The 16,960-nt window shown below is 34.9% G+C and overlaps 1 protein-coding gene across 1 annotated transcript in view; it reads right to left on the bottom strand.

Annotated features, from left to right (window-relative positions):
* The window catches only part of EYA1 (EYA transcriptional coactivator and phosphatase 1), a 167,940-nt gene extending 155,866 nt beyond the window's left edge, over positions 1 to 12,074 (bottom strand). The window contains exons 1-3 of the mRNA XM_088023133.1: positions 12,008 to 12,074; positions 6,853 to 6,902; positions 5,193 to 5,320 (exon numbers count right to left, since the gene is read on the bottom strand). Coding sequence (XP_087879259.1) covers positions 5,193 to 5,316 — 124 coding nt within the window. The 5' untranslated portion in view covers positions 5,317 to 5,320; positions 6,853 to 6,902; positions 12,008 to 12,074. The remainder of the gene's footprint in view (positions 1 to 5,192; positions 5,321 to 6,852; positions 6,903 to 12,007) is intronic.
* Between the last annotated feature and the right edge of the window lie 4,886 nt (positions 12,075 to 16,960).

The raw sequence follows: 16,960 nt of genomic DNA, 5'->3' as shown, positions 1-16,960 counted from the left end.
CTGTGCCTTTAAACTTGACATTGAAGTTTCTAAGACTCAGTTTTCTTATGTGTAAAAACAGCAATCGTCTGTAGAGGCGTCTGTTATCTAGACTTGATATAGGAGTTAATAAATACAGAGCACTGAGTTAAGTTCCAAGTGTGCTCCAGGTTCTACTTATCATCCTCACAGCAAGCCTGAGAGAAGTTCTGCTATTATCCTCATTTCACAGATGAGGAGACTGAGCCTAAAGGGAAGCGAACACTACTAGTAAAGAGTGGAGCTGGGAGGCAGACCCAGCCTCTTAACCATTACGCTGGTAGGTCAGGAATTTTCTGAAGATTAATGAAACAAATCATGGAGAACGGTCAGCATAATGACTAACAATAAGTTATTTATAAACATTAGCCATTATTATTATTAATAGGCATGTAGAAACTATTCTCATACACAATGTAGGCAAATATCAAATCCAAAAAATATTTTGTTCATTCTTTCATGGCTTTTGCTTGAGAACAATTTATAAGAGACCAATTATGGGGCTACAGGCAGACTTTAAAAATGTCAGTTAGAAATCTTTTTACTTGTAATGTTCCCTCCCTAACCTTCCAGATAGTACATCATGTGCAGAATGTAAACAATAATAAAATTAGATCACCATGTTTCTATTGACAACAGAATATTTGACCACAAATATGCAAATGTAGCCTTTAAAATGCAGCCTCAAACCATAATTTTATACACATTCATTCCGGTTTACATATTTCTTGTAAATAAGATTTCTTAAAAATACTCTAGTTGGATATAACTGTATTTTACTAAATTCACATTACAGTGAGAAAAACAAATTCAGATAATTTGTTAGTGTTCTAAGCTTTGTAGAAATGATAAAACTTTAAAATAGCTTCTGATAATATAAATTTGTAAAATTGAATTAACCTATCCTCCTAAAATATGCAATATAAAATTAAATAAATTTTAAAACGCAGAAAATTTAGCCACCTAATTCAAGATTGTATCTCTTATCATCTTGGAAATCTGATATACCAATTCAAAATTACTATTTGAATTACCATCAGAATTCCTGAAACCCTATTTGTAGTGAGGATTCTAATTGCGTCTGGTTTTATGTCACATAAAGGCAAATTCATCTACTTTAAGACAAGGTTAAGCTTCTTTTTGAGTTTGGAGCTAAATTTACAATAGAGAAAAACTCAGAATTAGAGCTCTTAGTTCCACTTGCTCACACCTCTTTTTCGCCCTTTCCCACTCTTCATCCCCAGACAACCAAAAATAAACACTCAAACTAGCAATATATGAACTAACCAATCTTAGGCTCCCAGAGATGTAAGACAACCAGGAAAAACAAAGATGGAAAGAATCACTGCTTTTCAAACAAGGCCTTAATTAGGTACGTAAATAAAAATCCTTTTCCTGCTATGGCCCTGAGTCCTTCTGAAGGAAGGTTTCCCAGCTACTTCTCCCACTTACACAACACAGACATCAACACACAGCCCCACCAAATAGAGGCTTGAACCTAAATCCACACATTAGAAATCCTTTCAGATTCAGCACATTAATATGGATCTAGGGGAGCATCACCACCAAGAAGTGTAGGTCTTAAAAATGATGCTTTTACAATCTCTCTAATAAGAAATTTCTATTCCATCCTATCTTGGAAGACTAACTGCCTCCTCTCAAAATAGGCAAAACAGTTAAAAGAAAGCCGCAATTGGTGTTTTCATAACTATCCATTAGTCTCCTCTAAATCAAGCCTTAAGTATTTAATAGTAGCTAAAATATTTGTTAATTCACTTGGAAATATATCACTTCCAACAGTGCTTTTTTCAGAGCAACGCAAACATTCATTCTTGCTACTGTTTTGTATTTTTACCTTTCTATGCTTTCTATCTCAAGGATTTATAAAGTCTGTGAAACCAACAGTTAACTACAATAACAATTCACAGAGAGGTTGGAATAGAACATAAAATACGAATAGTTGAAACTTGAAATATGAAACATGCAAACAACTATTCTAACTTTTTTATTTCATCTAGGAAATAAAAAAGCACAGTATTGGGGGCTGTAGATCAGTGTCTTTCTGTCTTTATCCCTTAGATGAACCATGAAAATGGGCACTAGCCTGTGAGGACAGAACCTACAAACATTGAGTCTTATGATAATTTGGCAGCAGACTTAAGAAGAAACTTAATATTCTCTGCCTCTCCATTCCATTCCCTTCTTGTTTGTTCTTCAGATGAAGTTATGGTTTTTGATACAGGAGATTTTCATGTTTTCTTAGCCTCATTATAGGGACAAGTGGTGGCAGGAAGTAAAAAATTGCTCAGAGAGAAAGAGAGAGAGAGAAGACAACCTATAGAAACGCCAGCAAAGCCAACAACTGTGTAAACTAAATGGAAGTTTTGTTGACCTCATTAAGGAAGCTCGTTTCAACGAAGCTGAAGTGGAGTCACCTAAGTATAAATCATGGCATATATAGCTAGAGATACTTGTTACGGAGGTAGGAGAGATGATGACTATTTCAAATGTGCTCTTAAATTTAAATGAGTTTCTTGTTTTGCATTCTTCTAATTCATTGGTAAACAGTGCTGGTTTCGAAATCAGTAAGATTTTCAAAGAAGTACAAGGAAAATCTGTAACGATTATATCCCGGAGAAGCTTGCCAGACACTAGTTCACTCATTTTAAGCTTCACTCCTCTAGTGGTGACGGAGGGCAATGAAACAGATGCATTACGGAACACGTAAGCAGCATGATGAATTGATTCACAAACTTAATAATAACCCAGAACTTGCTGATACAGTTTGCATCTAAACAGGCATGTAACATGGATCATGAAGGAAATTTGCATCCATATTTCCAAACTATATACTAAAATAAAACTGGATATCCCCAGCGCATTGACCAAAATTCCCTTTATTCTTTGGATAATTTATATTGATATCTTCTCACTTCCCTCTCTAATTACCATAACCCTTGCAAAGTACATCCAGGAATGATGCCTACAAACAAAGTGAGATGAGTAACTGCATTTGTCTGAAATAGGTCTGAAAAATTCATTTCCAAGACCTAAGATAATTTTTTTTTGCTAAGTAGTAATTTCTAACTATTTATCAGACTGACTGGCTCAGCAGATTCCAGTTATCTAAAATATTGTATTTTGAGCAATTTCAGTTATGCAAAAATTGTATAAGATACATATTCTTGAATATGGACCTGATACCAAGCCATTAAATGTGAAGTTAGAAATAATCTAACCACTCCACATGCCTTTAAAAAACAAGCCACACATCATTCTCACAAAGCCTTCCTAGGGGGCAGTCCCTAACACACAGTCTATTTCAACATTACGTGGTTCTTATTTTGTAGGAGACGATTTGCCAGTAAATGATGACAAAATGAAAACGCCTTACCCCCATTTCATTTCTTCATACGTAAATTAACTATCATTATTTCATAATTGCTCCTACCCATATGTATTATGGTTCCATGCAAAATGTATGCTTAGTGCAAAAATGATTTAACCTGGTCTTCTTCATTCTTCAGTTCCTCTAAATGATTGTCTTCTTTGGACTTCTCAGTGAGGAGAATGGCTATTTAAGGTTTGCACCCATGGCCCCCTCTGACCCTCCTGTCAGCAGCTACCTGCACGAGGTCACCGGCGTGGGGCCCACCAGCCTAGGAAGCCGTACACATCCCACCTACACAGGGCGGCAGCCATGCTGCCCCCTGAAGCCAAATTCCAAAAGAGAGAATAAAGGACTGCTTGATTTTTTTTTTAATGGCTCTATAAAAATCTACTTAAATACCGGAATTGCTTTCCTAAAAATCATTCCAATTTCTTTTTGATCACCTATCAAAATGGAAAGAGTTTCAGATGAGAAGCCACCTTATCCAGAGATTTTTTTTTTTTTTTGGCTAGATCAGCCAAGTTTCTACTTTTGACAGTGACCATTTTTCACAAACACTGGTAATGAATTTACTCAAAGTGTAAACTACAGACTATTTACACGTTAAAAATAATCACTGTCGGTATAAAAATTAAGATGTCTAATATCAGAAACAACTTACTTTATATTTTTTCTATTATCAGAAATTTCATAACATTACTAGTTTCAAAAGGCCTCATCAATACACACTGGAATACTGCACCAAACAATTATATGGCATTTAGTTTTGTTTATCTTTTAAGAACTGTGATAAAAGATCACCGTGGTGATTGGGAAATGATGGTTAAGGGTTTTGTTTATGGATAGAATTCTAACATGGATAATTCATTGAACTAGTGAAACTTATGCTCTAAGTTCATTAAGGTCTGAGGCTTAGTAAGGAACAAGCAAAAAATATCTGTGAAGAAATTTTTCAACAGGCTAAATTAGAAAAATACAATATAATATGTAATATATCTCTCCATATGTTGAAGTTCTAAAATTATACATAGTACCTACATAAGTATGCATAACAGCTAACAATACATAGGGATAGCCTTGCTTACATGTGTAGACTTAGGAATATATGGGCTAAAATATATATCTGCATAAAATTTACATATTCATATGTATCATTATACAAAATAACTGTAACAGTACTGTTTAATGTGTACTATTTAATCTTTAAGAAAGTAAATAAATTCCATGTACCTCCTAATAAGGCTGTATATTTGTAAACAAGTTTTTTGTTTTTTTTTACTTATTTGTATTTTAATGGTCATAGCCACAAGAACATCAGGCACACAATTTTATGGTTATTTAGAAACAATCCAGTCCAATGTTACATTTAAGCAAATTTTGTTATATTTAATAACAAAAGGGAAAGTAAAATAAAGGAAATATTTCCAAATTTTCACTGCTCATAGAGTAAAACCATGCAAATTGATACTGTGCTCTGGAGAATGATCAACAAGGAGCTAAAAAACACTCAAAGGTCAGAAATGTTATGCACACATCTATAATACGTATAGATGATACATACGTATGCATTTGTGCCAGATAAAACCAGTCTGTGTTATAATAATTTAGTCCTGTGCAGCTCCTCACTGAGGATGAATGCTGATTCACAAGTCAAATTAGCTAAAGGGGAACTAGAACGGTAGCTTCATGGGTTTGACAACTGAAATCATAACCACCCAATAACAAAGCATATCCTGACGAAGAAACAAGGTGCAAAGGAAACAGGGAGAAGGCAGACACTCACCTTCGGTGCCATTGGGAGTCATGGAATTACTATTTCTATGAGAGTTATCGAGTTTGGGACCACTGGGGGGTTCACTACTACCACTCAGACGGCTATGCGGGCTGGTTAGATCCTGCATTTCCATAGACCTAAAGACAAGAAGCCTTCCGTGTGACAGATGTACCAAATTCATAACACTACTATTTAATGTGCTAACGACTTGACACCTTTGAAACACATTCACACAAAAGTCGCATTGTATCTATTTTCTTAGACTCCAAATAGTTCATCTTACTTGGTTTTAACTTCAGTCATGCTTTCATAACATGTGGTGCTCAAAGGTGTCATTTGCCTTACCTATCCAACCAAACATTCACAGGGCACTTTGAAAATCTTTTTTTTTTTTTCTTACACAGCTCATCAAATCACAACGAGACAGTTGCATCTATTTTAATTTTCAAAGAAAAAAAATGCAGTCACGCTTTTCTTTTTATATTGAAAAAAGGCATGATTTTTGTAAAAGAAATACGTAAACAGGTATAATAGGAAAAAAAATCACTTTTCTATGGAATCTGTTTCATCTAATAAATTACCCCTAGGTACTCCCTTATAATTTACCACCCAATTGTAATTTAATGGGTCTCCAAACCAAATAAAACACTTGAAGCCTATAGTGTAGTGACAGGGAAAGAGATAGTCCTGATGCATGTGTTTACTCTGGCAAACTGCTTAATTGTTCCTCTGTTTCCCTTGAAACAAATGCAGCATTAAAACATTATGATGTCGGCTCACTTGTTTGCTTTGTGGATTACATACAGCGTGCCCAATTGAAAAGGGATAAGGCCAACATACAGTCAGTCCCTGCGAGCATTAGCACTTGGAATACCTCAGCTGTCACTTATTCAGGGAAATAACAATTCTACTTCAATGCAGCAATTTTGCATTTTTACCATATAAAAACAGTTAAGTCCTCCCCCCACTGAAGTTCTCAGACTCAGTAGTTACTTATTCTAGAAGATTATGGTATAGAAGCCACTCCTCATGGTCACAATTGCAGGACTAGCCATTTATATTTAATATTCTATTAATAGGAGGGGCTTTATTTAAAGCGAGTCAAAACACACCTAGATACCCTTCTGCGATTTTTAAAAAAAAATCTATGGCCCATTCACTTTATTTTAAACTTCTGTGTTTTTCTTAAAAAAAAAAAAAGGAGGGGGTATTAATATTCCACTGAAGTGAAAACTGTTTCTGCTCCCCCCCTGCCCAACCAGGTCAACAAAAGCTAGTTATTTTAATTTAGAGGTTGCACTTAAACTTACTGTAAATAGTTTTTAAAACAGCTTAATAGGAACCATGTAACTTCTAAAGTGAGTTTTTACTTCCCCAAATCTAAATCCAAACTAGAAATGGCTTACAATCCAACTTTTCTCTCCTAATTCACATTACACATTCACAGTTTACCTAACACCAGAAACTATAGCCCATAATCATTTTCAAACCCAGGCTCCTATTCCCTTTCTACATACTTAACATTTTTTACAAGCGCACACACACACACAAATTGTTAAGTAATTTCCAACAGAGGCTGTTGCTATTAATAGAAATAATTAAGAAAGCCTAGACAAAAATAGATATGGGTCACAGAAAGGTAATCTCCAAAAATGTCAAATATCCTTACCTGCAACTTGAGGAAACAGCAACATCTGAACTGGTTTGAGATGTCTGCACCTGTGATCAGGGGTAAGAAATTAGAAGCTGTTGTTACTCTGCTTCAGTGTCAGCTCTTAATTATACAGAGCACATGGCTGAGAACGACAATGCTCTCTTTTAACCAAAAGAGAAAAAGGAGGATACTGCAGCAGTGAAAGGCATATTGTCTTTAAGTTGAGGTCTCCACTGTTGTTTCCTCCTGCAGGTCTACCCTCCTCCTCCCCTTGTCAGGGGGGAAGGCAGCCAAATGACGGGATAGTGATTCATCACTGGCCTATGACAGCTGCAAACGGGATTACCCCTCCCCCAATCAACATGCAAAGCAGCCTTGCCCAGGCAGCTTGGAAAAGGTGCTTGGAAAAAAATAGCTATTAGCAAAATGAGTGTGTTCCACAGCAGTTCAAGAATTAATCCTCCAGCATCCTCAGAAGATCTCTCATCTTCTGCTATCCCCAGCTGAAATAGAGTTCCCGCCCACCCCTTTGACTCCTGACAGTTTCCTATCCTTATCATGATGGTTTTCTCCCTATATGGACTATATGCCATTTGACATTTACCGAAACGGCTTCTGGGCAACTTTCGGGCAATGCTGGGCTGACCAAAGATGGCAAAGGCAAGTTTTCAGACCCAAAAATCACATCACTGAGGGATGTGCTCATTTATTCGTGCGAATTTAAAATTCAGCGAATGCTTATTTGCCATTGCCTGCTCAAACAGAAAAAGCAGTTGGCTTTCCGTTTAATTTTCTGTCGTTTGAACCAACCGAGAGAATGGATAGCTTAATAATCAATTCAATGTCCCAGTTAGCCAGCATTTTGGTGCCTTTTGTCTCCAGATGAATCAACTAAGTTAACGTGCAGGCTTTGCTAGTCCCTGCCCTTCCTCCAGAGGCAGTGCAAAGGACCAGCAGGTGATAAGCTCAGGTGAGGGTGGGCTGCTGGTTGACAAGCTCAGGCTAACGCCTCCCGGGAAAGAGCATTCTGAAAAATGCTTAAAATGACTCAGAATTCCAAATCTTTGATGTGCATTTTCATTCAACTTGAACTGACATCAATTAGGGCTACAGAACAAAGATGAGAACTGAAGCATCTCAAATGGCATTAAAGTGATCCAACCGAGTATCTGCTATTGAGTCCTGTCATTTTTTAATTATGATTCATGAAATTAAGAAATTCTACCTTTCTGGCAAGAACAGCGCATTGTTAAAGTCTGAATATCTTGGTGTAATATTATGTGAAATTTCTAGGTATGTGTTTCTAGAATATGTGCAGGACAAAAAATAATTAAGAGACGCCTAAGTATTAAGTGAAAATGCAATTTTAATGCCTGCCGATATGTCATTTTGTGATGGCAGGCGTCCGCAGTTTTTGCTAAAAGTAATGTTCTCACGCAAGATTAAATGTTTTCCTTTAGAAACTGCAGCAATCTACCTCAAGGATAAATCCCCCCCCTTTTTTCCTGCTTTTATACACCTGGAATAAATTATAGGTGAGAACTAACTTAGTTTTAAGAACTCTCTTGGCCCAATTATGGGAAAGAGTACGTAAAACACACTTTCTGTTAAACGTTAAAATACATTCCTATTTTAACATTGGCTAGATAGTATAATCTTGGAAATATAATTTTAGTTTCATTGTGTACTTTGAAAGTTTGATTATACTTATATTTGTGGCTTAACCTATCATTAATTAAATTTCAAAGTCAAACTTAAAAATGAACTTCAAAATAAGGTCAAACTTAAAAATAAGAATTATTCTAACACGTTTTCTCACTGAAAAAAATGCATTTGCACAACAGCATTTTTTTTAATGCTGGCCTGACTCAATCTGTACTGTACTTTCATACACTACAATTTTTGAAAGCCCATATCCATGATCTTCATTTCATTAAGTATACTTCAGATATATTCTTTTGTGTCTCAAGGATTATTTAAACCATGTGTTGTGTGTTACTGTATTTAAAAATGACTCTTTAATCAAAATAACTTTAAAACAACTAATCCTCACTTAGGCTGGTCAGCTGAATCCACATCGTGGTCCAGGAAAAATAAATCTACTCTCAAGAATGCGAATGCAGACAACAATTAGACACAGATGTGAGCAAAATTAGTTACAGTTTACAAAATGCTACACTTCACATGCTTTTAGTTTTTTATGTGTAGTACAAGATTACAGTCCAGTAAGGAAACATACTCTTAATAATGACTTATCTGAAAAGAACACCTATTTCTGATTGGTGTTGATTTTCTCTTATGTTTGACAATATCTCTGGAAGTTTCTGGATTTTAGAGGTCTAAGAGCATAAGGTGTTTCAAAAATCATTAATTAGGCATATTCCTATTCAAAAAGAGAAAAAAATTATTTCATGGTTTTCAGAAAAATGCTGTTAGGCATTCAGTAAGCTCACATTTTCTGCTTCACATCGATAAACTTAGTATGTTTCTTGTCTTCTAATCTGGTATTTTTAATTCAAATGTTCCTATGAGTACAAAAATATTTCCCATAACATTACAAATAGTCATCTTCTATTACAATGAAGTCACTTCACTTTAATGCTTTTTAAAACTCTTTGCATAGAATACCCACTGCAGCATACTGAGTTGCAAAAATACAAAGAGAAAAAAAAGATAGAACTTCGTAGGAATTTAAATTCAAGAATTCTAAACTAGTAACTTTGACTTCTGATTAGTTAATGAGGTCTTTTAAGTTTGCCTTTTTTCTAATTAAATTTATAATTCTTCACAGATGTAACTTTTGTTGATGTTCAATTTGTCTCTCTCATTTTGTTAAACCTCACATAGTACTTCGCCAATCCATTGAATAGCCACATTAAATCTGTTAATACCATGCTCTTCAACCCCAGAAATTATTTCCAGAAGGCAAACTTGCTTTGAGAGATCATCAAACAAGACTTAAGGTACACATTTTATCACATTTTCCCTACCACAGAGCTCAGGATGCAGAGCAAAATTCATGACTTTTGCACTGTTTATTATACTTTGCTAAATTACAAATCAAAAGCATCTGACAGAAGATCATGTATGAAGCCAAAAAGTTAATAATGTTCTGTGAAAAGTAAACTGTAAATGGAAAGGGATTCTAAATCTCAGCAGCACAGAGCAAATAAAATGTAGGTACTTGTCTAAATTATGGGTTTTCCATAGGCTTTTTTGCTTGCTAGAAGCAATTTTTATAAAATGACTATAATTTAAAACTTTTTTTCCCCCAAACTAAAATGAAATTTTCAAAGTGAAAGTACTGAACTTATCTAAATAAATAGAGTTGGCAGGCAAGCTGGTTTTGCCCAACCGCAGATCAACCTGAGTGCTCCCAAATTTGAAAGACAATGGCAATTTTCTAATCAGAATGTATTTTATAAGAGTGAGCCTTAGGCATAAATCTGCTTTTTAATCAGAATATATTCTTGCTAAAATTTTCCTCAATCAATATTTCTAACTATGGTGTCAATGCTGTAATAAAAACCTAAACCTAAAATCAAAATGAACTTCTAGGAAGAGGTAGATGTCTTTTACATGTTAACACTTATTTCCTGCTTTATCACTCTATAAAATGAATGCTCCAATACTATTACTGATTTTAATGTAACATGCTGTATTTCAAACTTCCTCGTTTGAAGAAAATGACAAAATCGAGTCCCCGTGAAAACAAAAAACAAGCATTTAAATGACACTTGATGCAACCATAGTTTTAAAAGATTGTTTTCAAAATTAGCATTCATTCATAATGTTGAATGAAATACCTTTGCTATCTGATTAAATGGAAGAAGGGATTTTATTCTCACTGCAAGTGTTTCTCCTCTTGCCATTGTATTTTAATATGAATTTTCGCATTCAAATGAAAATTTTCTTTTGAGAAAATCATTTATCATGTCTACGAAGCTCACATAGCAGTTGACTTCCTTTTGGCACTCAAAAACTGAACAGTGGCTCAATTAGGCTTCTCTGTCACCGCGAAGAATTTTCAGGATTGAGAACCCATGGCTGTTTGCTCATTTACTGAACACTCTGGGCCTTAGAAGAACTCAAGCAGCGAGAAAGTCAAATATCAAATATTTGATAATGCAAAAAAAGCATGACTATTCATGTATGCATGTCTTCAAACCTCCAAACGGTGGGCGAAAAAACTCACAGAAGCCTAAAACCTATTCTGAAAGACACATTAAAAAAAAAACCAACCCCAACCCTATAAAACTACACTTTGGGCTTAACTGCCAAACTTTTTGTACCCCTTGTCATTGTAAGAAATGCAACATAAAAACTCTTGTCTAAATTCAATGACAGGTCTGAATTTATTGAATTCTTGCAAAAGCTACTTAAATGTGTTCAAAAACTCCTCCCAAGAAATATAAGCCCATGAGTCATTAGCAATATACTGATTTTGAATGACAAATACTTTAAGTGGTCATTCAAAAGTTTAAGAATCTTGTTTTAAATTTCAAGGTCCATTCAAGTCATATGAAGTGTCAATAAGGGAAAAAGTATATTAATTTAGCAAATGTTTATTATTTCACCTTTTGAAGATGAGCCTGTTTAATATAACGTTTGGGAAATTTGTTTATTGAAGCAAAAGGATTTCCTTCCTTAAAAAGTGGTATCAGTTGATTTCTGTTATCTGTTGTCCTTTCAAAATCTTAATTCCTTCCTCATTTTCTCGTATCAACCAAAGGTGCGGAGGAAAAGTTATCTGTGTTGCAATGGAGAACTACATATACGTATTTCTCGCTTTATTCAATATCACAATAATATTTGGGGTTCGTGCAGAAATTCAGGAGCGATATGAAGTAATCTCCCTACAAGAATATAGCCGTGTGTTATATTTGTATCGATCACAACAACGGTAATTGTTAACAATTAATCTGTAATTATCTCTTAATGATGCTAATCGCTCAGATCATTTGGGGGTTAAGAATTATACTTTTATGATGGAACCCTGTGGCTAATCACGCACTGCGTACAAAGTGTCAGAATCGTGCCCGTGCCCTAATGTTTTTATTCCAAAACAAATCAAAACAATACTAAAAAGTGCTCCTGTTAACTTGGGCTTTGCCCACAGGACAGCTGTTGTCAGTCACTACAATTTTTCAAACAGTCAGCTTGTACTTACAGCGCTTACATCTGCTGCATCCACCAGTTTAATGTGCTCCTTCGAATTTTCTGGTTTAGCAGACCTCCATTCCTTATGCAGTTTTGCTCCTGGATAAGGACGCGTGAGGGCTTTTAGGCGCTCCCAGTGGAGCCCGGCGCTGCTGGAAGCGGGGCGCCTCTGGAGGGGGAAGCCCGGCCGCGGGGACAGCCGCCTGGCCGCTGCTGCAGGCTCGGGCTGCCGAGCGACTGAGCGAAAACGCTTTCCCCAGAACGAAAACCGCCACAGTGGACGGCAACAGGAAGGCTTAAAGTCGGAAGTGGCACTGCAGAGTTTCTACCTCGCCCCAAACTCGGAGCCATCAGCTCCCACCGTTCTGTTTAGTGACCGCTTTGAGCCCCGCGCTCTTTCCCCACCAAACAGCAGCAGCAGATAGCATCTGAGAACCCTAGACAAAGAAACAGCAGAATCTCATCCCTCGATTTGTTTGCGCAGCCTTGTAGGTCTGCCCGTGGAGCCTCGGGGCTTTTTTTGTTTTTGCAACGCAAACCACAGCTATTCTCTTGTTCTAACCTTATTGGTTTAAATGCAACAATTGAAAGGAGCACTGCTCCGTCTGACTCAACCTTGCTGCTCAAAAAAAATTTATTATGTAAATGAACGCGCCCCATGTTATCTGAATAAACAGCTGTGTGAGAATAAGTTCTCTGAGACACTGTCAACACACATCTTCTGCTACAGCAGCTACCAATTACGAGCTTTGAGAGTAGTTACACGTTATCTTTTTATACTTTTCCAAAACTTTTTTCAGGCCCTGAAACTTGGGGAATCAACACTTTTCAAAAAAAAAAAATTTTTTTTTCCGAGTGTACCAACTAACAGGCCTGGGAAAATTTTTTAAAAATGAGAATGGCCATTTATATAGTAAGTAGGTAAAGGGAGAAAACGAGCAAACGTGTAAACTATTATCAGTTTAACAATGAAAGCCCAAATGATGATTCTGCAATGATTTCTAGATGGCTAGTTTTACAGGAACATTTTTTTTGGGGGGGGGAATATGAACCAGATAATATTTCAGTGTTACTATTTTTAAATCATTTTTGGGAAAATATTTATTTTATCTAGAACTCTTTCCTTACACTTTGTTCTCTTTAAAAATTCTAACTAAATTCACAATCTATGCATGATAATCCATAACACTTATCTAGAGAGTCGAGCTATTCACATTAGGACTAAATTACAGCTTCAGTTTAAAATGCTTACTTACTATCATGTTTTAGGTAAATAAATGGCTTTGGTTATTAGATCGATGACAACCATAATATTGATTTCAAATATTTCAAGAAGGCATCACTGATGTGCCTATTATATTTTAATTTGTCAGCTCCATACCAAAGTTCAAATACAAATGTTTATTTTGGTACTACTCACTTATCATAACCAATCTTGTACTCTAAAGTAAAATCTTTATACCCATTGGACTTTCTTTCAAACTATTTTGCCTTTACTGAAAATACTATTCTACGTATTCAGTTGTTTTATTAATAATAAAAAGCACCTTTTTTTTTAAGACTCATGCTTTGGTATCAAAGAACATTTTTAAAACACAGTAAATTCTTAAATGATTTTATGATACATTTCCAGATCATCAACTAATAAAACAGATACACACAGTCTTACCTTTTCTTTGCTAATTTGTAAATGAAAGCACCATTCCCATGCAACCAAAACAAAATGCTTCTAATGAACAAAATTCAGTATGGATTTTTTTCCCCCCTCTCCCCCCTGAAAGGATGCCAATCTAAATTCCTCAGAAAAGAATGCTTTGTCAAATCTAAGAGTCAACTTAAACTGCAAACTCACCTAGGATTTCATTTTGTATGGTACCAGCAAGGAATCATGGGCTAGTCATCTGCCATATTTGGGAAGCTAGGTCAAAAATCAGTTGATTGCTATTGGATCTGTTCATTTATGCAGCACAAATAGAATTACGTTACCACCTACAGCACTTTCTCAAACCAGAAGTATCAGTTATTCAATATGCTAACGCATATATGCAGAAAATAAAATACAGCATATAATGGAGGTTTCTAGTGCTGTGAAATAAAATATAATGTTACATTAATTTAATCTATGATGTCAGGCACCCACATAGTAACTACTTTTGCTATCATATTTATTTCTAAGGTCCATAAAATAAAAGTCTGAGGTGCTGGTTGGTTCAACCCTGTTTGAAACCCTATTTTAAGCTATTGTACCCATGCTTCCCATAGTTTAAAACTTATTTTAGATATGAAAAGATAAAATATTAGTTTTCTGATCCATGAGAGATTATATTTGCAAACCCAGGAGACACAAGCCATCTGAAGTCAGAACAGCAGGAATATCATGTAAAATATCTGACTTTTATATATAAATTACTTGCCTATATTATAATCAAATTTATCATATTACATTAGTTTTTATATTGAAATTCAATTATTTTTATTTATATAACCAAACAAGATACCATTAAAGAAATGATGCATGTAATTATGAGGAAAATTATGAAAAGCACGATGAAGGTAATATGACCACTAATATGACACAGGTCATGGTTCATAATTATGTAACAAAGAGCTTAGTCATTGGCTAAAAGAAATATCCATGTGCATATATACCAATTTTAAATGGTTTTCCTTTCCTAAAGCAAAATTAGATGGATTAAAAACAATCACATGCTTATCCATAAATTTTGTCTGGTTACTACTCCTGATTATCAAATATGCAGTAATTACCATGCAACTTACACCAAAAATAAGTCATTCTCTGATAAATAGCCAATATGTAAGCCATTACTAATAAGATCCAGTTTGTAGTATACTATTAACTTCTTCTAAATTTTCACAATTACATAACTTATCCATATATTTTAAGGATGAAGGTGTCCCCTAAATAAAGTTATACACATTACAACAGCAATTAGGAAGATTTGCTCAAAATTTACCATTAGTAAAGACAGGTAATGTAGAAAGCATTATCTTCTGATATTTCCTGAAGAAATTTCAACACAAACATATGAATAGGAGTAAAGAAATTTCTAATATGCCTTTTCCCCACTAAAGCAAAAAAATAAATATATAATTTTATCTGGAAAAGGAAAACACTTGAAACAGGCAACTGTAACAAAGTGTTTAAATACCCTCAAACAGACAATATCTTTCATATACTGTATCTTCAAACAGGTTTTATCTTATAGAACAAGCTATTGCCTAGACATGTGCCTGGTTATAGAGAAATCTGCAATTTTGAGACAAGTTGTTAGTGCTTTCCAACTAACAGAATTTTAAATAAAGGCATGATTACAAAAATAAACAAATGTCTGTAATTAAAAAAAAAAGATGAGGGCAGATATAAGGAATTCATTAGAACAATTGAAAAGGTAACTTTGAACTTTTTAAAAACTATGAGTTTAAATACATGAGTAAACAGTTGATTAATCAAATAAAATATAAGAAATGAACACAGAAAACAAATGATTAAAGGCAAGTGTTCCTTCCTTTTATCCCTTCCAGTAACAATAACAAAGATTGTGAGCAATTGTGAAGTTCTCAATAAGATATGTACTCAGAAGTTATTTTTCTTCTATTTGTGTCTACCTTTTAATAATCTTACAATTAAGGATGCGCGCTATTACCTGGCCCGATATCAATCATCTCTTACCTCCGTTTCTACCATTCTTAGCAGATTATTGCTCAAGAATAATAGTATAGTAAGTTGCAAAAACATAATTAGCATTTAAAGGCCAGTGATTTCTCTTCAAAAGCAAAATCCTAGTTATTCTTTCTTCCACATCAGTAAAATCAGTAATATCTGATCAATACAATCAACATTTTGTGATTCAGTCTGTTCAAAGTGGAATGGCAAATAGAATATTCCAAAATACTGTACTTCTGGTCCCTCTGCTTCCAAACGACTCTCTTTTCTCGTGGATCATGCCATGGCATTACATTCCTGGCTTTTTTATGGAACTGTTGGAACAGTGGATGGCTGACGCTAAGATCCTTGCTGGCGTTTGGAGCGGTCACTTTCATGACCTCCTCTTTCCCCACTGGCACGAGACCTACAATGAGGGCCCTGCTCCCAGTAGCCTTCTGCTGAAACACAACCAAGTAAAACATCCTCTATTTATTTTAAGAATGATATTAAATCTGCCAAACTGAATGTCTACCAGTATTTGGCTAAATGTTTTCCATTCAAACTCCAACATGAATAGCTTTTAACAGTAAATTTAAGGAGGCAATTACTAGCTATTCACTGTACCATGGAAAATTATTTTAATAAATATTATAGTCTTCATACCAACACAATTTGGAAATATAATCTATTTCCTTGCCCTCTAATACTGGTTATTAATATGAATAATAACATTTATTTATGTAGGGTGGGAAACTTATCATAGGTAGTAATGACTGCCTATAGGATGTTTTTTTTTTCCAAAATTATTATTCTAATAGAAACTTTGAGGAGAACTTACTGAAACAAATAAAATAACAATAGATTTTTAAGAAGTGGGAATGGGATGATAGAGGTGCTTTATCTAAGACAAATATGACATACCAGATTTTCCATTTTAAAAGCAACTGATTTTCCAAAATGGCAAACAGAGTTACTTTTTCTCCCTTCTGCCAAAAATATGTAAATAATTGTCTTGGAAGCACATGCTTAATCTCAGCAATAAGCTCTTTTGCTTTTTCACACTTTAAAATGGATTTCTGTTGACACGAAATAACCTAGAAAACCCAGATTTGTCTACTCTTCAATTTTTTTTTTTTCTCAAAGCCATGGGCAAAACCAATCTTGTCAGCACCTCCCAACACTTGTAAGAAGATCTGGAAATTTGTTTTGTGTTTTCCAGGTTTCATGACAGCTGAGTTCACAGTTTTTAAATTCTCCAGAAATGATGACTATCTCATGGAGTAGGGAAGGAAATTC

Source organism: Eumetopias jubatus, unplaced genomic scaffold (genome assembly GCF_037043125.1).
Source record: "Eumetopias jubatus isolate StellerSeaLion01/CBP00866 unplaced genomic scaffold, mEumJub1_p1.0 scaffold_4, whole genome shotgun sequence".
Lineage (NCBI taxonomy): Eukaryota > Metazoa > Chordata > Mammalia > Carnivora > Otariidae > Eumetopias > Eumetopias jubatus.
The sequence above is the reverse complement of the archived record's forward strand: the minus strand, read 5'-3'. Positions and strand labels throughout refer to the sequence as shown.